Source organism: Ostrinia nubilalis, chromosome 14, assembly GCF_963855985.1.
Source record: "Ostrinia nubilalis chromosome 14, ilOstNubi1.1, whole genome shotgun sequence".
Classification (NCBI taxonomy): Eukaryota; Metazoa; Arthropoda; class Insecta; order Lepidoptera; family Crambidae; genus Ostrinia; species Ostrinia nubilalis.
This window is the reverse complement of record NC_087101.1, coordinates 259,768-286,009: the sequence shown is the minus strand read 5'-3', so window position 1 is coordinate 286,009 and position 26,242 is coordinate 259,768. Positions and strand designations below refer to the sequence as shown.

Genomic DNA, 26,242 nt, shown 5'->3' with positions numbered 1-26,242 from the left:
AACGTTATCCTGATCAAATGAGTGTTGTTAGGGAAAAATAGTATCTGTTGGTTTGATGTAGAGTCGATATTAAATTAATGCGTTGCAGTGGATTATAGGCGCCGCTTGCGCATTGTTGTGGTGTAACAAGCGTATTAAAATAAACGTTTAGTTTAGTTTAAAGCCGCGTTGTGTGTTTGTAGAATAAGGACAGTCATTTTGCATAATGTGATGTAACTGCAGTGCGTTTTTCTTTTGTTATAATTCGCCAACTCGATGCATTCTAGTCTATGGCCTATTTGAAGCCTATCTCAAATCATGTACTTTTTGGTCTAACGGAAACTTAATCTAAACTTCAAGCGCATTATTACAGTAACGTTACTTTTATAAAAGCGGATACTTACTCTGAACTTTAATAGCCGAGAAAGTCTTTAAAACTAGATCATCGTTAAATCATTCAAATTAATAATACCTATAGTCATAGTTAATGTGAATCATAACCGAATTACAAAAGTGCAAGCTATCACACGTCAATTAATATGAATTACTATCATTTCATTACGGTCATTACGTTTTAACAAAACCAAAACATCCCATGAATATTTGACGAGGACAACACAACACTTGCAGCGAATAATTTAATATAGAGCCCATCGCAGTCCATGGGGACCATTCATTATCATTTGTGTCACTAAACAGTAGGGGACAATGTCGTTTGATTCCCGTCAAAGTCATGCGATTAATAAACGGCTATCAATTTTTGTTATAGTGCTGTTTATTAAGTTAATGAAATTATTGGTTACTAGCTTTTGCCTATGATTCCACCCTTATGAATTTCAGTCCGAAACATGAGTCGTAAGTAGTAAGTCCCACGCCTTGAGCTAAAAAAATATACCAAAGACTAAATGTGATGTTTTTACACAAAACCCTTTAAGTCACTTTAATTACTACATCAAAACATGTAACATCAAACATAATTAGGCGACTTTTGACTAACATATTTAACCGGGCAGAAGCTTTTTCCATTATTTGTTAATTTATAGATGTTACTGCAGTTGCAGTGAATATTTTTTCCTCTTTCAGTTTTTTCATTGTTAAATTGATTAGCACTTGTAAAAGTCCATTACAACCCTCCTTAAAATCGGAGCTTAATTCAATAAGTGTCACTTTTTAATGCAAGTTAAAATTTAATTTTTCGCAAACACATTCATCTTCATTGTGAGCGCAAACGCGTCGCTCAAGCGGCTGTCATCATTTTAAAAACAGTCATTACTTGCAGATTCGGCTTTTAAGTCGCCGGACCGGTTCATTATTACAAATTAGGGACAACGCTCGAGTCGGGGGTTCGAACCCGTGTGGGGCGTGCGTCCCCAAAAAATTCGCTACAGCTCGATTACATAATTTTCGACCCTATTTTTACATCGTTAAGAGTATGTGTTGTGGTATCGGTGTTCGGATAATTTATAGTTTATCTCATAAATCGATTATTATACATGGAGTGGCGATAAATCTTCGTGATCCGATTATCGGTGCGGTCGGATAGTTTGCGTTTTATACAATGTCCGCATGTCGTTTGTTACCCATTATAATGGGAGTTGGTGGCATTCCATTGGAATTGTGATATGATATAATTTTGTGTTTATGTTAATTTGGCCTTGATATGTCTAAAATGTGTATAATTAAAGAGTTTACTGCAAAATTTTACAGATAACGTAACTTTAAATGTGCAGATGATGTTTTTTTATGAAAATGCAGCATCGTAGTTTTCATTATTCTCTTGCTGACTATCTGACGGCCGTCTTTACTCATTACCTACCAAGGAGGGTTGTTTCTTATAACCTTAGATTTTCAGCTTGTTGCGTCACAAAAAGCGTATTACCTAAATCCCCAAGATTGTTTTTCTCCAAGCCCCATACAGCAGGCCAGCTGACCACGGCCGCCGAGTGCCGCCATACGGCGAGCAATCAGCAGCCCCTCGAGAGCTTCTAGCGTAGGATATTATCATCCGCACGATATGTGGGGTAGCTGTTACTTTGTTTGGTAAACAAAACGATATAAAACTGTTTTTCCCTCGATAATGTGCAAAACAAGACTTTCTCTTTTTTGAGCAAAAAAAAAATTTCAAAGACTAATTGAGAGATTTAGTCTGGTTGGTCTGCAATATTTAAGTCGGTGATGTGCTAATCAAAAGGATCGACCCCAAATACAAGGGGAAAGAGCCAGGCAAAGAAGAGTTATCGTTGAGGTAGAGCGGTGATTTGCATGAAAAAATTAAGTAGGTATACAGTGTTGGTAATGGTTTATTTTGAAATTACAGTAAGTTAAAAACCTCAGTGAAACAATTCTCGGGCGTCCACCTGCAACAGCCCTGGGCAGGGCTGCGCCGGAAGCCGCGCACGCACGCTAATTGCTAAATTTGCCCGGAACATCGACCCGGCCCTCCCCTCCCGGGCCACCCCCGCCTCCCGGGTCATTGTCGACGCCACTCAGCGTATTTTGAATCCTCAATGAGAATACATTAAAATTATAACTGGATTGGACTATTTAATTGTATAAATAGCGAGGTTGTTTGGGATTATGGTTCTTTTCTTTTGTTTTGAGGAAAATTACTTGGGTAGAGCGCTGAGAAATAATGTGATTTCTTAATCCTACGGGCCTAAGTATTATGAGTGTTTTCTGACGACGAGTGTAACTCTAACCTAACGAGGGAAATATCTCCAGTTTGTAGTGTTCAGTCCTTGTTAGTGCGTAAAATTAAATCACCATAACTTATTATGAGACAAGTAGATTGATTTGATTGCCGAGGTGTAGATTCTTACTATACCTACTACGAGTAATGGAGTTGTACAGTAAAGTAGATAGAGTCGTTGAGTAAGAGGTCAAAAACGAGAGCTGGGATTAGTCCCGTGAACTAATTGATTTAATTAAAATTTGTTGTTGAGAAACAGGTAATTTGCATTAGAATGAAGAGCTACGAGTGAAATTAATTAATATTGAAATTAAATCGTAAATCTCCATGCGCGTGTAATAGGCGAGTTAATAAAACCATGAATGGCGCCAATGTCTGCGCAGGTATGTGCTCGGAGGTGTGCTAGGGCTGTCACCAAATGAAACCTTTGACATTGAAAATGCTGTTACTTCACTACATAGTATAAAACAAAGTCGCTTTTCGCTGTCTGTCCCTATGTATGCTTAGATCTTTAAAACTACGCTATGGATTTTGATGCGGTTTTTTAATAGATAGAGTGATTCAAGAGGAAGGTTTATTGTATACTTAGCACCCGTGCGAAGCCGGGGCGGGACATTAGTCTCATATAAAAGAGGTGTTAAGCTTGATAAGGAAGGATGTTAATCCTAACGTAGGTACTCTTCTGCGGCATAAAAGTTACGTCCATCTTTCAGTAGATAATATTTATTTATTTGTGATCCATTACTTTGGCAGCCCTGCAAACGTAAAAGTATGCGAGACATGCCGGTAATAATTAACTCCCGAGCCATTTGGTTGCTATGGCCGAACATAGACGAAATGGGATATCATATTATTGGATAATCAGACTTGGCCGCAGGCTCTACAACAGAAGTAGTGTCTAATGTTTAGAAAAAGCCTGAAATATTTATTTGTTAATGTGTAGGTATAGTGAGAATTTTCAAATGACAAATAAACTCTACATTGTAATAAGAACAAACATTTTATTAATTTAAAGTAACTCTACATTTCATACATTTTACTTATAGAAGATATTAATTGTAAATATCCTACGTGTATTGTATGGCTATGAAATCTTTCAGACAGATAGTTACACGTTTATTTAATTTTTAGCGTTAAGAGTCGCATGTTTATAATTTTAAAATTATTTACATGTTAATTTCATCACATAAAATTACAAATTACAGGAAACACAACAACAGAGTGTTCTTCCGCAAATAATCCTACTAATATTATAAATGCGAAAGTTTGTGTGGATGTTTGGATGTCTGGATGTTTGTTACTCTTCACGCAACTGAACGGATGGACGGACAGAACGGATTATGATGAAACTTTACAGTATTATTGATTATAACCCAGAATAACAATAAAGATAATGTAAGTTGTTCCCATTTTTATCATGCCCAATCTCAGTATGTCCCTTTGATACTTGCACACCTCAGACACTAGCATCTAACTTTGTTACACAAGTTATTCAATACACAACTAGACTGATCGGAGTCGTGTAACAGATCCTAGTTCTGCCGGTGTATTGCCGGTGGCTGCGGCGAGGCATTACCGGTGCGCCGGTCGTCGGTGCAACTGATAGTCGGCACTAATGGGCAGGCAGTTTCAGTTTCAGATATGCAATATCATACTGAATGTGAGGTAATATTAAAATGCGTATGTATATGTTAGAATAGGTAATATCTGGTAGGAGGGCGTTTTAATGAAAAAGCTGCCGTGACAAGTTTATTTTTTATTTAACTTCATGATTTTCAACAAATTGACCTTTTTCCTATTAGAAAATAAAAAATGTAAAAAACATGACATGTCGAATCCAATTAATTTTAATTGAAACGTCAATAAGTACGGGTGTTATAGAAGTTGATTTGTTACAGTGCTTTTTCATCGCTTTAACTCCATTATTATTATATTTTACAGTAAGAGGTTATTTCGGTAGACATACCCTACCAAAAACTGTAAATATTTTTTTAACGATAATTTTCATATAACTTTTGAAATGTTTAGTTTTCAGGAGTGGTGGACTCTTTATAGTTTGATTTAAAATAGTACATTGATGCAAAATACATATATTTCTCTGTCTTATTTTCAAGCAGTATGAATAAAAAACTTATTACTTTTAACCATTGCTAGGTTTCAATCAACACTGTAACATCGGGCGGCATGCCGTCTGGTGTAGAGCTCAATCAGCCGCCGGCAGCCGGCACCCGGATATGAGACCGGCCGGCGGAGGATCGCGAACTGATATCCTCGCTAATGGCTATCGTGCACGTTCCGTACGCATTGTTTAATTGGTGTCGAATACGCCCGGAATAACAACGTGCGAGGATAATTGAAGCGAATAGGGTTACATTTCGATGCAGTCAAATAAGCTTTGCACGCCTAAAGTAGGTTATATCTAAAATGCAGGTATGGTCACGTCATGTAGGCAGGTAGGTATGTAAATGAAAAAATATTTTCACTTTATTCTACACGATCCATACTGTTGTGAAGTAAAATAAGCCGATTTTGAATAATATTTATGTAGCTGTTTTATATTCACAAAATTATACAAAGAAATATCTACGAACACAGCTCAAAAAAGGTGTAAGTAAGGTATTCACTTTCTGTCTTGAGTAAAAATACTTCTAGAAAAATGTGGAAGTCATGAATCATGATGGTCCTGCCTCTTTCTGCCTTATTAAACGCGATATCTTTGACTCTACCAAACCAGTTACGATCAATAATACCTCTCAAATAATAATTTATTTCGAAAGTTGTCTGGCCTTAACCACAAGCCCAACCAATATCAGACACCTACAATCAAACCGGGTGCTATACGCACGAATCGTTACGGCAAACAGACGCAAAAAGACAAGAGACAAAGCGGCCGCCATGCGCCCCTCTTGCGGGGCGGGGCTAATAATGCGGCCGGCGGCGAGCTACGTCACAACTGCCAAACGCGCACTAATTAAAAACAACCGTGTAACTAGCAGCGTAAGACTGAGATTTGAGTGGCCCTTCACGGCGGTTGGCGCGCTTCGCCGCGATGGCGGCCGGCCGGAGTAGCCAATAAGCGCGCGGTTGCCATGGCGACGCGGTCGGCGCGCGCGGCCCACAGATGGCGCTACGAGTGTGGAAACCCGTTGAAAGGCAATTTGTTAGGTCTGAATCAATACTGTGTTCTTACTTAAACTGTGTGTATTTTTAGTCCTGGTTATATGAGCCTGTCGAACTAATGAGAGGGTACGAGGTTTAAATTTATAATTACGCGAGTTGTTTATTAATAGCCTGGAAATAATTACGTTAATTAAATCTGCAACTGGATATTACCTACCTCAAAGCAAATTGTCTAACCAAAACAAGGTGAATGAAGAATGGTATCCATTGACCACCTAATACTTATTAGACCACCTATTACTGTGTTTTTGGCAAATAAACGCTTTGAATTTTGAATACCTACTGACCGAGGGCGTCTCTACATTTACTAATTTACAAAATAGAGATCATGAAACTTGCTGTCCGGTCGTCTATTTCAATTTAGAGATGTTCCGAACTGTTGTGATATAATTTTAATTATTATAACGCCGAAGTAAGGAATTTACAAAAACAGAATTTTATTGAAGTTATTTGGTTGCTTAAAATGAAGAATACACAAAAAAATACGCATATATTACTATTTATCGTAAAAAAACTAGCTTTGTCTGTTGAAATTTTGCATTTACATCACATTACAAGACCTTCCCATTCATATGGATCCCTACGTTCAATAAAAGGGTCCAGTGATATCTGAATATATGTAGAGTTTAGTAAAATGTAACATCTTCATGTTAAAAAAAATTAACTTTATTAAAGACGATATTATGTTACTGTACTATTCGTTTTTGTACAAGTTATGGTAGTTTAAGTAAATGATGTGCATTAAAAATGTTTAGTTTATCATAATTACTTTTTGCCCCACAGTAGTATGCGAGTCTGCAAGTATATTGCATGGACATAACTAGTAACTACTCGTAATGTAGCTAATTCTTTCAGCTATTACTTTCATCAATGTAAGAAGCTATGTTCAACAGATATTATTTAAGTGTATACTCTCCCCAGCATTCACTTATAAAAGAAACAAGTGAAAGAACAAACCTTCATGTGTTTAGAATACAAAAAGACAATTTTTCATTTGTGAGAATATTGCTGTACCAATACAAAAGAGGATCCAGCATAAAATAATTTAAAAACATTGTTAAGACTGTATAAGCACACGGAGCCGTCTGATTGCATAATAATCCATTTATTGCAACGTCTCACAACCGACTGAATTGGGGAAACCTAATCCCCAGTAAGCCATTATACCGAAATTCCGCCATTACTCATATCTTGACAGCCCACTCAAAAACGCACTTTAAAATTGGTGCGATACGTTTCATTTCACAGCGCAGATAGTAGAGTTTTCCTCTTGGAGGAAATTGAGTAGCACTAAACTTTATGCGGTTAGGTTAGGGTTTATTTTGGTTTGGGTGAGGATCGTGAGTTTGGAAAATGAAATTTTCATAAATGTATGTTTGTGGGGGACGGCGGGCGCGGGCGGAGGGGTTTGTGTAGGAGGGCTGCGCGCGGACAGACAACTATTAGTAATAATTACGCGTACAATATAAGGCGGGAGATCCGGGGGCGAAGCTCCACTGTTTGCGGTCTAGCCTGATGTAAAACACGTAATACGTAGCTGCTAGTTTGGAAGTTAACTAATATCGTTTGGTTTGTATTTAAGGCTAAACTCTACAGATTAGTGACTTGATTAGATTCTAAAATAGCCTCAGTAAAGCCTGTGGAGTCTATAAGCTAAAATTATTTACCTGTACTGCTAGCAGGTAAAATCAAAACTAGACAAACTTCACGTAATCAAATCTTCTCCGTCTCGACATTTTATATCAATTTAGTATTGATTCCAAAATCCACGAAATCTCAGCCCGTTTTAAACGGATCACTTATTGTACAATTGAGTGTAGAAAAAAGTTTCCTTCCGAGTATTCAGAGGCGAGGTGTCTTGTTTCGCCGGGTGTCGAATGTGCTATACAGGCCTAATCCGAGCCGCACTCAGCCACAGGGAAAAAACGACACAAAAAATTAAGTGGTCTATTTAAACAAACATAAACATTTAATACGTTTAGAGTTTTTGGGGTAATCATCTGTGACATAATTTGACGGTATAGGATAGACATATCACATTGAGCAAGGTTGATTTGAATTAAAATTAAGGGACTGAAACTAACTTCTTCAAATAACATGATTAATTTTGTACCTAGTGACTTTAATATTTTCTCAATTCTCAAAACTGCCTTTATATTGCTAAGTTTAATTAAAAACTTAGTAAAATAACGAATTCACTAAGATTAAACCCGAAAATCGATTATATTTAAAACTTTACGATGTGGATCTTTAAAATCTACACCTTTTTAACTTCATCTCGTTTGTTACATTAATGAGATTATAGTTAGTCTCACAAGAAACATACACATTGCATTCTTCCAAAATAAAATAAAATAGTCTAAAATAAAATAAATACACTTACTTACCTATCCAATATTTTTAAATAAATATTGATGCAAATTATTGAGTTTCGAACTTCGTGTTTCGAAGGAACCCCAAAAATCTAAACAGTGGGTTGTACGTTTACCGCGGTGTCGAGTTCCAAATCGACTTCGACTATTGGCAATACGTTTCTCAGATATTTGAGAAGTCTTTCTTCGCCATTGAAGGCCTTAACGGTCCAATTCATTGCGATTTTTTCTGTCTAATTCGATTAGCAAAAAAACCGCAAAAGATCTGCAGTGTTGTCAAAAGAAATTTGATATGTCGAAAAAATTAGAGCTATTAAATTCAATCGCCCTTTAAATTAAATTAACGGACAAAGGAAATTTTTTCGGGTTGACTTCCTATTTATTGGAAGGATATAATTTTTGGAAACAAAAAGTAAACTCCTAAAAGACTTCATTCATAAACAAATCTATCTCAAAAGTAAGTATAATTTGACAAAGAATTGTACAAAACACTATGCACTAGCATCGTCCCCAATTAAATTAACTAAATAAGATAATTATAGTCAACTTTTGTCTTCAGTGTGCCTACCATGAGTTTACGTTAGGTGTGCTCGCTAGCGACTGCGTAAAAAAATGACATTTAAATGTATGACATATTGTGCAGCGCCCCTAGCGGCTACTTTCAAGAAATAAAATCTTCATAGAATTTTTTGACGTATTCGCTAGCGAGCTCACCTAACGTAAACTCATGGTAGGCACACAGGATAATACACACTGTATCTAGGTACTTAGTTTCAATTATAATGCTTATTACTTTTGAACATGTCTATGTTTTCAAGCTTCTGGACTGGAGCGGATTCGGCATAAATATCAACGGCGAGTATATCACACACCTTCGTTTCGCGGACGATATCGTAGTCATGGCTGAGACCGTGGAGGACCTAAACACAATGCTCGATGGCCTCAGTAGAGCCTCTCAACAAGTGGGTCTTAAAATGAACATGGACAAGACAAAAATTATGTCAAATGCCCGTGTTGTACCCACTCCTCTGAAGGTTGGAGACACTACACTCGAACTTGTTGACAATTATGTATACCTGGGACAAACAGTCCAGTTAGGTAGGTCCAACTTCGAGAAAGAGGTTAATCGTCGAATCCAACTCGGCTGGGCAGCGTTCGGGAAGCTTCGCGAAATTCTCACGTCCGAAATACCGCAGTGTCTCAAGACAAAAGTATTTGACCAGTGTGTGTTGCCAGTGATGGTGTATGGCTCTGAGACGTGGTCGCTTACTATGGGCCTCATAAGAAGGCTCAAGGTCACCCAAAGAGCGATGGAGCGTGCTATGCTCGGAGTTTCCCTGCGTGATCGAATCAGAAATGAGGAGATCCGTAGGAGAACCAGAGTGACTGACATAGCCCGCAGAATCGCTAAAATCAAGTGGCAGTGGGCGGGGCACATAGCTCGAAGAGCTGATGGCCGCTGGGGCAGGAAAGTTCTTGAGTGGCGACCACGAGCTGGAAGACGTAGCGTGGGCAGGCCTCCCACTAGGTGGACCGACGATCTGGTAAAGGTCGCGGGAAGTACCTGGATGCAAGCGGCGCAGGACCGGTCTTTGTGGAAATCCTTGGGGGAGGCCTTTGTCCAGCAGTGGACGTCTTTCGGCTGAAACGAACGAACGAACGAACGATGTCTATGTCAAGGTACTGTGTACATCAAGTCATCAAAGAGCTTCTCCAATATGATTCCTCTAGCTGGAGTCAATCCTGTAAAATTCTTGCACAGAGGCTGACAATAATAACTGAATTTCTGCTGTTTCTTTTTTTCAACACTAGCCTACGTGTTTTTTTAAAAACAGTGGTTTGCTTTATGTGTTAAGACATGTAAAAATGTTTTATAAAAGTCAACCCTCTAAGAATTATTCTTCATAGAAAAGTCTGATATTTTTTACTAGATTGTGGACTGACCTGTATCCTGTCCTCGGGCAAGTCGGTCTTGAGGGAGAGCATCTCGCGCGCGTATACATCGGGGTAGTGCGCGTCCTTGAACGCCTTCTCCAGCTCGTCCAGCTGGTACGACGTGAAGATGGTCCGGCTGGGGAACAAATGGGTGTGGTTAGCAGTGGCATAAGTGCAGATTCTTCTCTAATGACGGACTTGCTAACCTAGGATGAGCACTTTTATAATATCTTATGAGGCATTTTATCGATTTTAGACGATAAGCCCATAGTCGACTAAAATGGACGATAAGCTTATATCATGGCGCGCATCCTAGAGCGGCAGCAGGTATAAGTCTAATTGTAAATAAAATTAAAGTTTACTACACAAATATACTGTGACAGGACTACCGTCATAATTGAAACAACGTCTAGGTGTAACATCGATTTATGGTCATAATTAACGATAGCAATCAATAAATAAGACGGTAGTTCATCAAGTTGATAATTATTACAGACATAAATGGTGCTACGAATGTGACACAAAATATCTTTTGAAAACCCAACGTAGCAGTAATTTTGAGAAAAGGCTATAAAATATGGAACAACAACGTTTTTAGGCGTTGACATGAAAAAATTATAAAGAGCAAAATTAACATGTCATAATTTCATACGTAGAACCACTCGCAAAGACATAATAATCTAATTTAGGGTATGTAATGTAATTGAAACAAACCTGTGTCTGCGTTTTTTCTTCTTCTTCTTGCCGTTGTAGCCGGTGAGCCCGTCGACGGTGAAGTCTTTCGCGGCGTCCAGCGACGGCATACCTGCGACAAAACATCAAGGTTAAGTAGGATCTTGCTGAACTCGCAAGCTGCAGCTGGAACTAAACCAATACTCGTACTTATGAGGTCGACAAAATGTCATACTAATGATCTAAAACAACTGTATAGTTACACTTTAATCTTTAGTTTTTCGCTCATCAACTTGAACACTACAGTGATCGCTGATAGAAGTTTTTGTGTATTTTTCATTGAGTCGTTAGATGTTCAAATTATTAAACAAATCTGCCGAAACGGGCTAAATATTACAGGCAGGTTAAATTATAATTTCTTCATTAATATTTGAAATAAAAACAAGCAATTACATTATTATTTAAAACAATAGACCATAGTTTGCTACAACGCTACGAATTGTCTACGAGGCTACGGCGTAGCAATCTACGAACTACATCTTTGTTTTAGCAAAAACCGAATCGTTTAAGTTACAATATGTTTTTTAACTGCAGTTGACAACGCAGTCAATAAACTCAAATTAACATATTGATGCAAACTGCATCTAAAATGCGCTAAAGAACTAAACATACCAATTTCCCAAAGTGTTATCCCATCAACTAGCCACTAACCCCAACGAGCGATCCCCTCGGCGCGCAACGCCCGCAACAAGGGATTTGTCACATAATTACAGAATGTGATTGCCGAATGAATTAGTGAGCAGGTCGCGACGGGTTAACAGAATCGCCTGGGCCCAGGGGACGCGGTGCCAGGGGACGCCCGTAATTGAATTTGTCGCCAATGAATACGACAATGAATTATTAAATTTGGGACTCGGAACGATGATACGATTACTACATTGCTGACTTGGTGAGGAATGCGGACTGAGCCTGCATGTTGGCGTGTCGATGGATGAGCAAATGGGCTTGTTGTTTTTCCGTGTCGTTTTCGAACGTTATACCTACATGAAACAGGCTACATTTAGTGAATTAAACTAATTTTTAACTTTAATTAAAATTAAAATTTATCAATTTTCAAATCTCAATTTCACAAATTAATCTTTCGTAGATAAACTTTTGGCGCCCAAAATGTAACTCGCTTAGATTTATTTGTTTGCTAAACAGAAATTATAAACCATAGTGTATCTTTTTACCCATTGTAACTGAGCAAACTAATCGGTTGCTACAAAACAAACAGTTGTTCTTTGTGCGCTAACACGCGTGAAGCGATATCGTGCGCCCGCGCATTCGACACGCCGCCGCCAGGGGGCGCGTGAAACGTTTCAATTGACTGTTCAATATTTATAATTTCATTTGATTGAATGCATTCTGAGTTACTTTTGACGCCATAAAAATGATTTAGTTGATCATCGGTATACACCTGTTTATCTTTATCATTCGGTATGCTATACCTACCCGCCACTAATAGTATAGCAGAAGAATGTAATTTATGAAAGTATTTTTCTTTGAACATTTTTAACATTCTTTGTTAGATCTTATCTAGACTGGGAAATGCAAAAAATTATTGAGTATTAAATTTGTTTATATAACGGTGTAGTTATAAGAAATAAACAAATTATGAACAAGGTGAAAAAATATTTCATCAGTGGGTATTTTTGTATGAAACCACAATGGTAACAACTTAAGTTGTTCATTAAAGGTATGTAAAAATACATGATCGTGTAAATGTAATAGAACGTATGAACGATGCAAACAAAAATAATTTCATTACATTTGATTTGAGAGAAACGTGAACTCAGTCAAAGAACAACTAACAACATTTAATTAATAACTAGATTTCTTTACACAATTTGCCAGTAGAGTCACTAGAAGATAATTAGGAGCCTAATTTATTACCGATTATGCAGCTACATACAAATTATTTCAACAAATACTAACAATCTTTTTACAAATATTTATTTACCTAAATTAAAACATTTCTATTGATCCTTGACAGTAACCTGGGTCGTTAGGGGCCTCGCCCGATAATCTATGCGGCGACACGACCTGTATTATCAAGCTATTTGATACCTTAAACTTTGAGATTTAAGGTCGTTATTACACTGGTATGTAGAGAGGAGTAGAGAGAGGTCGGTCCCTCGTAGGAAACGAAAGCTACTTGTAGTGAGAGCAACACTGCCACTTTACGCGCCGGATTGTGACGTCACCGTACGCAAACACGCTGAATATTTTATTAGCGATAAAAAACGTGGTCTTCTACACTGAAATGCAAAAATAATGAGAATAGTGAGGTAATACAATTGGATAAGCACAGAGTTTAATCCCAGTGTCTTATGAATCCACTTCAAACTATATTTTTTTAGATCTCTACCTACGTATAAAACATTTTAAATGTTTGTTAATTCAATATCTTTAAATGAGATAAAATTAAATTTAGGTAATTAACAGGTAGAAAACTTGGAAATAAAATACGCAAAGTGTTTAATTGCTCCAGTACCCGATAGATGGCGCCAAGCGTAAGAGATGTAGCACGCAAAAAAAATTAATGTAATAATGAAATTCAATGTTTTGTCTGACTGAAAATATTGTATTGTTTATTTATTTATTCGGCAATGTAACAAATTGTCTATGAAATTAGAAATATTTTTTTAAATTAAATGAAGAAGCATAATAATAAACACTGCTAATTGACTATCTCATTAACTATAATATGCTTAACTTACGCGACTTTCTTCATTTGATTTTGTACTAATATCTTTATCAGGTTGAATCTGATATCATAACTAGCTTCTAAGCCACAGCAAATGCTAGTGTTTATAAAAGAAAAAAGGTGCCTAAGCAAACAGTCTCTCTCATTCGTACAAATGAAAAGCCTGAGGCTGTAGCTGTGAAAAGACAACTGTGAGGCGCGTGTCCTCTGTCCAGCCGCCCGCATTCAGCTGACCGCTACGCAGCCATTATGAGACGTCCTGAAGGTGGGGCGATGACCTGAGCATATGAGCTAGGCTTTTAAGATAGTTATGTTTTTTTTTTACCGTACTCTTGACTCTCATGACTGCCTGTTACAAGCAATATTTTCACAAACAGCTAAGTATACCTTATTAGATTTTAGTTTGGAGATCCTAAAAACATAAATGGCCGTCGTCGTCGAACAACGTCGCATGTCTATATCTGTCAAGATCTGTTTTTGGCATTAAACTACTCTAAAGTAGCTTTATATAAAAAAATTTTTATTTTCCAAACTTCATAAACATATCGAAGCTACAGAATCAAACATAGATTGATGTGATTATTCTAACGCAGTACAGAGACGTGTTTGTGCAAGATAACATTTTGCAGATACGTCGTTGTTCGACGACAACAACGTATACTAATGAAATAATTTTTTTATGGAATGATAACTTTGTATGTATTTAAGAATACATATCAGCGTAAATTAATCAGTATCTTGGTGTTAAATTCCAAATGTCTTCTAAATAATAAATGGTACCTAGTTAAATTATTTTAGTGATAAGTATTTAAAATAATTATCAACCCTACTACTCCACTAGTATTGGTGCTTATCTTCCTTTTTGCCCCTGGAAAATGTCGTGGCACTTCTAAGTTTCAATAAAATAGTTTAAAAAGACGGTGCTCACCTCTCAGGAAGGGAAATAAGAATATTAGCAACTCTACTACGACTGTTGCGAGCTCGGATATCAAAGAAGGAAATTCTTTTTGTACCCTGTCTAGACGCCAAGATTTTTCAAATATACAAGATGTTAAAATAAGGAATATCAGACCGAGCTCAGATCATGATTCAAAAATTAGACTCTGTCAGTGAAATGTTCTCTCAGAATATAGGCCTGTCTGCAAAAGTAAGTTTTAGATGCCTACGAATATACATGAAGGTATACTGGTTCTTTTTAAGTACATCGGTGCTCTAATCTACTTAGAATGTGAATAACCTTGCTGTCGTTACTATAACTTTAAGTTCCAAACGTTTCAAACAATTTGTCACAATACGACACACAATATAGGTACAAATACATACATCTGAAGATTTTCGACTTATCATATAAATATGTGAAGTCAGGGATAATATTTGATTCGGTAAGTTCTAGTTTGCTTACCATCTGAATATTTATGAAGACTAGCGCATTTATAGAGCCCGGAGAAATCTCCGGTGCAAATTGACGTAGGATTTTCCATTTTAGATCAGTCAAATTGGGTTACGCGGTGTGGCGCGAATCTGCCGTCGAAAAATAAACATCGCGTCTCGAGACAAGTGTGAGATCCCAAATGAAATCCCGCGACGGCGCGAGATTGGCCGCGATTGGCAATCCCGCCGAGATTGGCCCAATATGCGCCGCGGACGAATCCGATACATTATATTTGAGAGCTCACTGTTGACTGAGACTCAATTTACGCGACAATATTTGGTGTCTCGAGAAACTTTATTGAATGTAACATATTCATATTTGTGTAGTCTTGGAAATACTAAAGCTGAAGCGGAAGCAACTAAAGTAGAACGTACCTACACATTCAATATTGAAAATCAATTTAGAAACAAGAAAAAATCTTAATGGGACTAGACTAGAAAAGTTATTAGAAGTTAACTGAAATACCATCTAATTAGGAACTAATTAATTTGTGGTATATTTTGTAGGTACAGGCGATGCCCACTATGGAGCACAAAAAGTTACCTACTTAACAATATGTGTGTCTCATGTAATTGAATTAAGTGCTTTTGGCTAAATATAGATTCATGAGTCATCGTCTGTAACAAATCCTAGAAATTATCATCATTATCTTTACTCGGAAATGGTGCATTTATGCGTTATACTCGTAAAGTGTTCCGTAACAAATGAAAGGTATTGAATTATATTTCAGTCGTACCTATGTAGGTATTAATGTCTTGCCAAATCGTTCGCCGACAAGCAATCTGTACATGCACGATGCCAGTTACGTTTATAAGATCGTGTCGTTTCGTTTCCCATATCAAAGATGCGTTAAATTGGCAAAACATTCTTCCTACGGGCACAGCCAGAAATGCTTTAGGAAAAACACGTCTCTCGCGGCGTAAGTGGATTCTGGGCAAATTAGACATCGCGATGAGTCGCTGGGGAGCTGAGAGTAAGAAATTGGCAATTTGCGCCTTTCGACGTCATACCCGAGTACAGCTGGCGTACGGCTAGTACATGAAACAAAACAAAACAACAATTAAAATAAAGAAAATAATAAACAGGTTGGAAAATAAATAAATGGAAGCGTTTAGTGATGTTCGGGTATTAAAGAGGATATCTATACCATGTTAGTACGAGTAATTAGTATGGATTGGTCATTGATGATTGAAGTACCTGATGAATTTTCATCATTGCGTTGAGTAGGGATACAATTTATTAGTTCAATGATGCTCTCTTACAAAAAAAAAAGTAGAGCTTAGTTATTAATATTAGAGCAAATTGAAATCAGTTGAAAAAAAACGTTTTACAAAAAGTTAAATAAGATTCGACATCCTTAAAATTTGCGATATAAAAATATTAAAGTTCTAAATAACGTTCAGAACCTGCAGACAGAGTCAAAATTACGTCATGAACAAAGGGGCCTTCTTGAGCAGGGTATGTCTATAAGTTTTATTTTTAGCTTCCAAAACAAACACGTTTCCTTTTAAGGCCGTAATCATCATAGTCTCTTCAGCCGAAGACAAAGCAAGGCTATGACTAAACCTAAGGGGCGAGCTCCTCAACAAGTTAGCCCAAAACGCGAACACCCGGATCGCATTACCTCAGGTGTTAACAAAAATCGAGGAACGAACATAATGCGCGTCTTTATCCAGATATTATGATCTCTTAGTTTTGCTCTTGTTTGCGCTCGCACAATGCGCGGTGGCGCTGCCCGCGCAAAATAGTCTCTACCCCCCCGAAACAAAGATTACCACACTTTAGTTCCGCTAAAATCCGCAAAACAAAACGTTTTCGAAAGCAAACTTAGCAGTGCGACTGGCGTAATTGAGTTTTAATTAAATGTTCGTGGATCCAGTCGAGATGGGAAAACTTACTTTTTTCATTAGGATTTGTTACGGTTTGATTTATTTTCAACTTTGGCTATCGTAGAGCTCGATAGATTTTACGTTAGGATTAAACAAGTTTTTTAAAATAATGTTTAATCTGTGAGTGGGAACATTATCGAAAATGGTCTATTAAAAAGTAAAATATTAACTTATAATTTATCATGAAATATACTTTGTATGGAAACTGCCTCGCTCGCCGTGGAAGATATTAAAGGTGAATAAGTTCCTTCACACAGCTTCTACTTATCCTTGCCCACGTTTTTAACGTAGTGGCTATGTTAATGGTTATATCCGAACGTGTAAAACAACTTAACAAAGGGCAAAATGTAAATAAAACATAATAATATGACTCTATTCAATTAATTAATCTATTGTTAGTAACTAAGTGACGTAGAGCTATTTTGTAGTGATATTCATCGTTTATTGTATATAAAAATTATTGTTAAGAAAACTGAAACAGATTCCATTGGTAAATTATAATAGTTCATTTTGTCACATCTATACACACTTTAACCATAATTAAAATTATTTGTGTGTTACTTTCTTAAGGAATGGGGGCGATTGCCTTTTACACTATTAATTACATCATTGTCTCTTAAACATTTCAGTCGCCCGTGGCGAAGCCTCGCTGAATACTTGTAATCAGGTGCTCGAACAAACACAAAGCACAATACGTCTTAATTACTGTAGGCTGCGTGTCTATTTCGACAATATAAGTTGGATACAGCAGGCTCATTTACAAAGGCAACAACTTGCACTTACAGGAGGCCGTTTGAAGGCACTATAATAAAAAGTAAAAAAACTAAAACCCAACTACGACAAAAAACGACGCTGAAAAAGAATAAAACAAGATTTTCAGAATACTGAACTGAACGAAGTTGCCAATGTAGTTGCATAGTAATTTTCATGTTTGGAAAACCGCAGTCACACGTTGTCAAAGTGCTACGGTAGGTAGGTTTAAGTAACGTGTAACTACGCCTTTCCAAACATGAAAATTACTATGCAACTACATTGGCAACTTCGTTCAGTTCAGTATTCTGAAAATCTTGTTTTATTCTTTTTCAGCGTCGTTTTTTGTCGTAGTTGGGTTTTAGTTTTTTTACTTTTTATTATTTGTACTATTTTGGTGTTAAAGTGTATTTGTGGCGCATAATATGTATTAACAAAAGTTAAATTGATGAACTAATAAGTAGTAAAGAAGCTATGAACGAAAAGATCTGAATTATATGCAATCAGCCCATGAATACAGGTAAAGTCACAAGAAAATGCTAGTAATATATATATATTCGAAATGTACAAGTAAAGCGCTTTCAAATGATACCAAACACGGAATATTTATCTTAACTTTATTTTTTTACTCTGTATGTTTTGTTCGCTAGTGGGCGCCACATTCGATTTTGTGAAACCCCATATAGCCTATAACCAGCGGACAATTAAGACGCTTCTAATGATATGTCATTTGTCGAATTCTGATAAGTAGTTTAGAAGTTACGAGGGAACACATGAACATACATACATACATACATACATACATACATACATACATAGCCTGTCAAACTCATAACCCTCCTTTTGCTTTGCCGTAGTCGGGTAAAAATGGACTTTAAATGTCTCTATGCAAGAAATTGGTTATCTTAATCGAGAAAAACAATGTGAAGTGATAACCAAAAGCAGTGTACCATATTTTTAGTAATTCGAGTTGATACAATTTAAAAGTTTACGAAAAAGAGCTTGTCACAAATCGCGGATCAACTGAAAAAAAAGTTTGATTCTCTTTTAAAAATGAAACGAACGTGAAACGAGGAGTGAGTCTACTGGTCTCAATCCCACTGTGACGTACCTACGCGTCTGTCTGTTTGTCGCCCGATGGGATAACGAAGCATTTACGCAATAAACATGTTACAGTTTAATTATTGCCATTGTTTCATTGCCACTTCGAGGAGCTAAGGAGGCGCCCACTTAAGCATATACGTCAATTTGCGTAGTTGGGAAATAATTGAGAGCCTTCCACGAACACCTGAATCGTGACGATAAAACATTAAATTAAATTAATAAGTTGCAGTTAATAAACAAGATTACAAAATGCGTCGAAGAATCCGTCAGTTTCTTTAAAACAAATAGGTATGATATTAAGTTTTCATAAGAATAAAAACTTACATTAGCAGTTGAAATAGAGTTTAAAACATTGCCAACGTATGACGTTCCATCCCAATCAAATAACACCCTCAGATTCCGGTATATTCTTACATCATTATATCAAATGTCCAATTTTCCCCTCAATATTATAGAGATATATTATCACGTATTTAGCTAAACGCCGTGTCGCGCCGGGAAAGCCGGGGGCAGAGGAAAATGATTTTTGGGGGCCCGCCCCTGGGGGCTCGTTACGGCCCTGACTTTTTGAAAACGATATTGTTGAATGTAAGAATATACTTAGGTATTGCACCGTCCAATTTGGTGAGTGAATGTAGTTGTGATGACTCGAGGGTCTGCGGAGACGCTTATTTATTTAAAAGTATCGGAGTTCGGCAAGAAAGTTGCCTTTTGATGTTGGGGTAGCGACTGATTAAAACGAGAAACAAGAGAATATCTGATTACATTAAACTATGGGTACAATTATGGATCATTTGTTTTAATTGTATTAAACGTAATACCTAAGGGACTCTACATTACATACTATGGTAAGAGTATTGACAGTTAGATTGGTTTTTTAGTTAATTTGGAAGAATAGTATCTATGAAATAAATAAAAATATATAGGCTAATATTTAAAACCTGAAAAAGACAAAGACATAATACAGCTACATCAGACTACGATATGACATAATGCACTGTATGGTGTCCGTATAAAGTCACCTGTTCCAAACACGGTTGAATACCTCTATAATATGTGCTATTATTGCTTCGAACCTCAAAGTTCTTTTTACCCGTACTCGAGTCCAACAGCCAATATCGGGCGAGAAACTGATGACCTCGCTGGCGGCCACGTAGGCACAAAGATGTAATTACCACGTAATGAGCAGGCACTCGCCTCAAGACACTGCCTATTATAATTGCTAATGCCTTTCACTTTGATATTTCCAAAACCACTCAGCGGTGCTTCTATAAGCGCCTTGTTATAAGGAGATTAAGTCCATTATCGTCTGGTGGAGCGCCCAGACAAATTGGTCGTTCTATTGGTGCTTAATTCATTATACGATCAGTGGCCTCGGGGTGGGGGGAGGGGGCCCTTGTTCTAATCGTAAAATATTATTGTTGTCATCTGGGGGGAGGGGGCAGGATGGCTGCTATGTATGGCGGGCCCATTGACGCGGCTAGTATTTGTATGACTAAGTCGAAGTCAGGGGGTGACGGTTTGTCGATTATGAATCAGTCATAATCTTCAACGTAGTATAAAGTTTAAGTTCGATAGGCAAGTTAATAAGTGTTATGGAACATCAACTCTGATTTCGGTCAAGAATAAGTTTAATTACAATCTAAATCTAAGTCGGGCCAGTCTGGTCAGCGATTACAATACAATCGGTTTGAGCAAGAAATATTATGCCTAACACTTGTTTTATCTACTCTACTTATCATGTGGATGTTTGATAATGACTATTTATGTTACATTAATTCAGTCCAACTCGCAATTTTGTGTATAATTATTTTGTTAACTTCATGTGACAGTTGAATTAAAACTGTTTTAGTCTTTCTTTGTTTACTTTACGAGTATACACTCTAGTAAGTTACTAGTCTATAAAACATAACATGAGAGAATAGCTTACTACAACTCCTTTACCTCTAAAAGTACATAGGTAGATAGCCTTCAGAAAAAGTCAATACGTGATTATTTAAGTAGCAGTTGGGTGTCCAGGGCGGGCGGCCCCGCCCACCCCGCGTCTTGAGGAAGTGGAAAGTGTAATATTGCCAGGCCATTATATTTTCCCGCATCGCCGGGCTCGCTGTTTTTTTGGCTCAAATTATCTTCAGTGTGGGGACGACAATGGGGAGAGTTGACTTGGACCGAGGGCTGCTTGTTTCTGGCGTGAGACGGTGGAAATATGATTACATTATTCGTTTCTACTCTACGTAACTGTGTTGAGGGCTGAGCGTGGGTTATGTGAAATGAAACATGGATTTAACGACGATTATAGCGTTATACTATAGCTTTCTTATAACGGGTAGATGAATTGGTAAACACAATGATAAAAACACACGATATCATTTAAGACTACATTTTATTAATTGATGTAAAAAGTCCTTAGGAATCTTTCAGTTTACCCAATTGCGGGTATTGTGACGCGTCGAGGCATTATAACCTTTACACAAAATCAATTGAATAGACAGATTTGAAGCTTATATTGTAATAGAGGTCAGTACTTTATAATTGTAACTAGTAGGTAATCAAAAATTTCAGTAAATGCCTAATTCAAATTCCATCAAGTAACGTTAATTGTCTGCTACGATCAGATTCATGATAGTTCAAATCATCCCACGCAGAATTCAAATAATATTTTAACATCTATAAAAATAGCAGTTCTTTAGATAACTTCTTTAAATGTGGCACTATTTAATTGGATTCTGCTGTGTGTGCTAGACATCTGTGCAACTTTGTTACGCTTTGATAATAATCAAAATACCTATGTGGTTTATGTTAATAAGATGTAATCCTCGCGCTCCAGGAGCGATTTATGCATGACTCATTAGTCATGCATAAATCGCTCCTCTGCACTGAGGCCGCGTGAAGATAATTGCACCTATTTATTTATTGATTATTATATGTATATCCTCATGTTGCCTGCAACACGCGGCAAAGACAACGCGAGAATAATTGCTCAGTTTGTTTGTTCCGGTGAGCACGCGGCTTTGAGCGAATATGATTAGATGGCCTTTTATCTACATTTTATTAAACAAACCCTGTGTATCGAATAAACATGAAAAAAAAACGTTATGTTAGTATTAGTATTTTAATAAATTGTTTGTATTTTTGTTTTAATCATTTATTATGATATTGAGATCCGTTTCTGTGGGTCAGAAATCGATATATTGCTGAATAACATTACCATCAATGACTCTACTGTGAAATGGCTACTAACTTGATGATAGCGGAACAAATTGTAGGAACACAACAGAAAATAAGATTAAACAATTAAGCATCTTAAATTCAAAGCTACTATTCGGGTCCTTCCACCAAGCCACCCGCTCTGATAAATATATACGAATATCTTGCCTTGTCATGTTAACGCATATTTTTAGTGTCGCGTGAAGTCCAAACTAAAGCACGATAGAGCAAAATAGATCCAAAAAGGACGCTAGTTACGAGCCATTTGTCGCAACCCGACACCGCTGGCGAGTCAATTAGCGGCCTGTATTTGCGGAGTCTCGGAAATTGCGCGGACCCGCTTATTAATACGCACCGGCGCTCTCCCACGCCACAGCCCAGATCGGTTACGGCTCTAATGCAACACTCATATGGGGAAACACAGTTAGTTTTAATTAAAACAAAGTAATTATCCGAAATTAAGACAATTACGTAGGTGCAAGTGTCCTATTAAGCTTAGGGCTTATAAAAATCATAAGTAGAAACTCGGAAAGAACATGAGATAATCTACGAAATGCTTGAAGTAACATTAAACACTTAACTGCTTTTTTTGTGCTGCAGCTAGACATTCTAAACTAAAAGTAGACCATGCCATGATATTTTTGTTACATGTTTGTCAGTAAGTAAAGATGACTTGTTTACGGAAACAATGCTGTTACCATTTTTATTTTTACTTGCACTGCGTTCAACCTGCCACTAATAAACCGGAGCAACACAATCCTCTTCCAATCAGTAAGCAAACAACATTTGACACCCAATCTGCTGCAAGACCGCAACCTTAATATACTGCTTGTTATTACAACTAGTCGCCACTTAGCGACTACCACTTCGGCCTCTCTGACATTTGATATGCCACCACAAACGTTGTGTCCGACATTCTACTTTATTACAATGAGATAAGATCCTCATTGGCTGGAGACACTTGGAGCGCGTAATGTGTCAAACCACAGTCGCTACTTGTCTTCGAGAAAAAATATTTCCCAAATGTTTGGTGTAATCGAGAACGTTGTAGCGGCGCGCTAACGATGTCGCGCGTCGACGCCTGTCGTGTTTGATTTGGTACATCTTTGCGGAACTACGTTTTTTCGACAACAAAGTTCGTGTGTCAAACAATGTTGTGGGAAGTTTGTATTTTTCGGTAGATAGCACATCAATCACTATTATGCTTAATTACCAAACAGGCAACGTCGATGGAAAAATTACTTCTGGTATTAAGGCTTTTGTGTGAAAGGTACTTTGGTGATTGGCCTACAGCTCGGCCAATAAGGCCAAAGGCCTTTTGTGCCCATAATTTCCATTGTTTCCGAGGTCCCCGTACATAAATAATTACTACCCCTAATTTCCAAATTAAAAATGGCGTCTTCCGCTAAACAATGCGAGTTGAAACGGCCATCAGAGATGCATTGTTTTATAAACAATAACTCGGCGCGGCCATGATGGTGAAATGTCAAATCTACGCGCGAATTCCTCCCCGCGGCGTTCCAAATATGAAATTCCCGCGTAGAAATGGCGGCGAAGGCAATTTTTACAAATGGCTGCCGGCGCGGGCGGGGGTTGGCAGGTGGTTTGTTTCTGCCGAGCGCTTTTCATAGCGACGACATAGGGTTGCAAAACACACATATTAGGGCGAGCCACTTCCACAGCGCGGCGTAGCCTCGGTGACGTCACCGCCCGACAACACAATGCGAGGGAATTCGTTAAATAATTAAGTAATTCAGGCCCTCCGGCTATATCTTTATCTCGACCTCCATAATTTGCATTTAACAGGATATTTTCTAAAACCTCACGTCCTAAGCAAATTCTTCAGGGAGGTTGTTTCGAGTAGGTTGTTTGTGGTCGGCGAACCATTGGAATGGCGACCGTAAGTGTTTGTTTATAGAGTTGATGTTCCGATAGGGTGTGGGTGGATGTATGATTTATGGTATTGGTAGGGTCGGGCGGCTGCGCGGTGACGTTCGGTGTTTGGCGGATTCATTACTGAGACAAAGCCGGGCGGGGTGGGGGCCTCCCCGCCGCAGCCACTTTCCTAAATCACGGGCAAATGTATCGCCTATTTCTAGGAAAGCTGTTCAATGCCCCCGAACTAACTGCGGTAGATGAACGGAAAAACTTTCCTCGTGGAATAGAGGTAACAATAACCTAATCCAACTCAAATTCAAACAAAATAGTTATAACAATGACGCTTTCCAAACAGGTATTATGTTTCAAATTATGAGGTCTCTTAGTATTAATAAATACTCTGAAAAACAGATATTGAAGAACTCTAAACTACATAATAAACAACAATTATACAACAACAACAACAATAATTCTAGGCAACTGACCAAAAACATTCAACATTGTTTAGATATTACAGCTCCAAATTTTAGAGCCTACCTACATTTAGGTGCGCGGCTAGATAACGGACAAATATAATAATTTATACGATATGTTAGTACTAAGAAAGGTCGCATGGTCCGGTTATTTGCTAAACTATTGCTTTAGATGCGGCGGTGGTATATTTTGTAAAGATATTAAAAATAAACCATCTTCGCCAACCGTTTTATTAGCGCGAGTGTCAAACCTGATTCCACCATGGCCTGATCGTCACTTACCATCAGGTGAGATACAGGCCAAGAGCTTCCTCGTTGTGGATAAAAAAAATAACAGCGTCATTAAATACTATCCCAATATTAGTTTCAAATGTTATGTTCATATTGCCATTTAACTATTTTGGTAGAAATCCATTACAATGGACAAAGACAAAGAAGGTACGGGCAAATTAAACCATTTTTATAAAGAAACTGATAATTTTAAAACTTCAATTAAAAGCATATAAGGCTCTATGTTATAAATGCAGGTCTGTTTTTTCTGGTGAATGTATGAAAAACGTGAATGTTAGTAATTCAGTTATTTGAAATAAAAACCAGGTATGCGATTATAGTTTTACGTTAAAGTTATCCGAGCAAGATGTTGGGTGGAGAGCAATATTATTTGTGAAGAACAAATTACCAAGCCCATAAGAATTCTCTCCCTTTCTTGCTTGGCACAGTTCCCGTGATAATAAAATAAACAAAGTTAGCAATTAAGAGGTAATGAAATCAAAGCCGACTGACCTGTGAGGTGCTGCTGCGAGGAAGGGCTGTACGGCGACTTGATTTGCGGGAACCCTGCAACGAAGAACCACATTAATTAAGCGCCAAACAATTAAGCACTCGGAGGAATTCCAATTTAAAAGAGCCGCCACCACAGCTCGGTGACAACGGCCAGTGCAATCTGAGTCTCAAACAACACTAACACTCAAGAGTTTCATGCCTGTCTTTCTGGGCAAAAATTTAATCAGTGAGAGTACCGACCTCTGACTAATCAATCAAAAGCTGGCTGGATAATTAACTAGTTAAGTTCAAAGGTACCTAGTATTAGGGGGTATATTGGGACGTGTACAAGTGACCAGAAAAGGGCCTACAATACATCCTGATCACATGGGATTCCGGTCACATGTCAATTAACAAAAATTAATAACTTCTTTTGAAATTTTGAGAAGTGATAATTCGTTCATTATTTTGATTTCTCTAAGAAACTTATCCATCACTATCTTGAAAACAAATCAGCGCATCTGAGTGTTTACTTCATAACTATTGAACTAGACTAGACGGTTGATAGTAATATGATCGGGCTGATATACCTGAGCTGTGGCTGGAAACCCAGAGGACGGTGTTGTCAACTCAGCGCAGTCTTAATACAAGTGTAGTGCCGGAATTAGGGAACTTAAAAGACAATTTGCGGACGAATGTTTCTTTGATAAGCTTGTAATTTAATTAGTATAAATTATGCAGAACATTTATTTAATTACAGGTAGTACGCCACTCTGAAATTATGTTAGAGCAAGGTATTCTGCCTTATATCACTCCTGGTTCGAATTTTGATCAGGTTATTTTTTTACATTCGATTATAAGCCGTTTACCTTGTGTCAAAATGGCGAAATGAAATATTTTTTTTATCATTTCGCTAGTTTTTTAATGACACTACCTCATGATGATAAATATGTTGTGGTTTTGTTATAACTGGTGATTCTAATGAATGGCTCTCATATATGTTGACTCTACAGCGTTGATCTAGCTAGTCAAAGCAAAATGTAAGGTCGACGAACTTTCAGAGAACTGAAATTACACACTAGCAGTAGACAACAAATCAATTTCAGGCCATGACTAAAGAGAACCTGTCAGCCGCCTGTATGTGGAGTGCTGGAGTATGTACCCAGCTATG

The 26,242-nt window shown here is 37.6% G+C and overlaps 2 protein-coding genes across 2 annotated transcripts in view; one reads left to right on the top strand and one right to left on the bottom strand.

Annotated features, from left to right (window-relative positions):
- LOC135077953 (uncharacterized) overlaps positions 1-26,242 on the top strand; it is a 243,035-nt gene that overhangs the window by 53,771 nt on the left and 163,022 nt on the right. The gene's annotated exons all lie outside the window — the stretch shown is intronic.
- The window catches only part of LOC135078281 (visual system homeobox 2-like), a 164,653-nt gene that overhangs the window by 37,436 nt on the left and 100,975 nt on the right, over positions 1-26,242 (bottom strand). The window contains exons 2-5 of the mRNA XM_063972879.1: positions 25,093-25,146; positions 16,019-16,039; positions 10,870-10,960; positions 10,165-10,291 (exon numbers count right to left, since the gene is read on the bottom strand). Coding sequence (XP_063828949.1) covers positions 10,165-10,291; positions 10,870-10,958 — 216 coding nt within the window. The 5' untranslated portion in view covers positions 10,959-10,960; positions 16,019-16,039; positions 25,093-25,146. The remainder of the gene's footprint in view (positions 1-10,164; positions 10,292-10,869; positions 10,961-16,018; positions 16,040-25,092; positions 25,147-26,242) is intronic.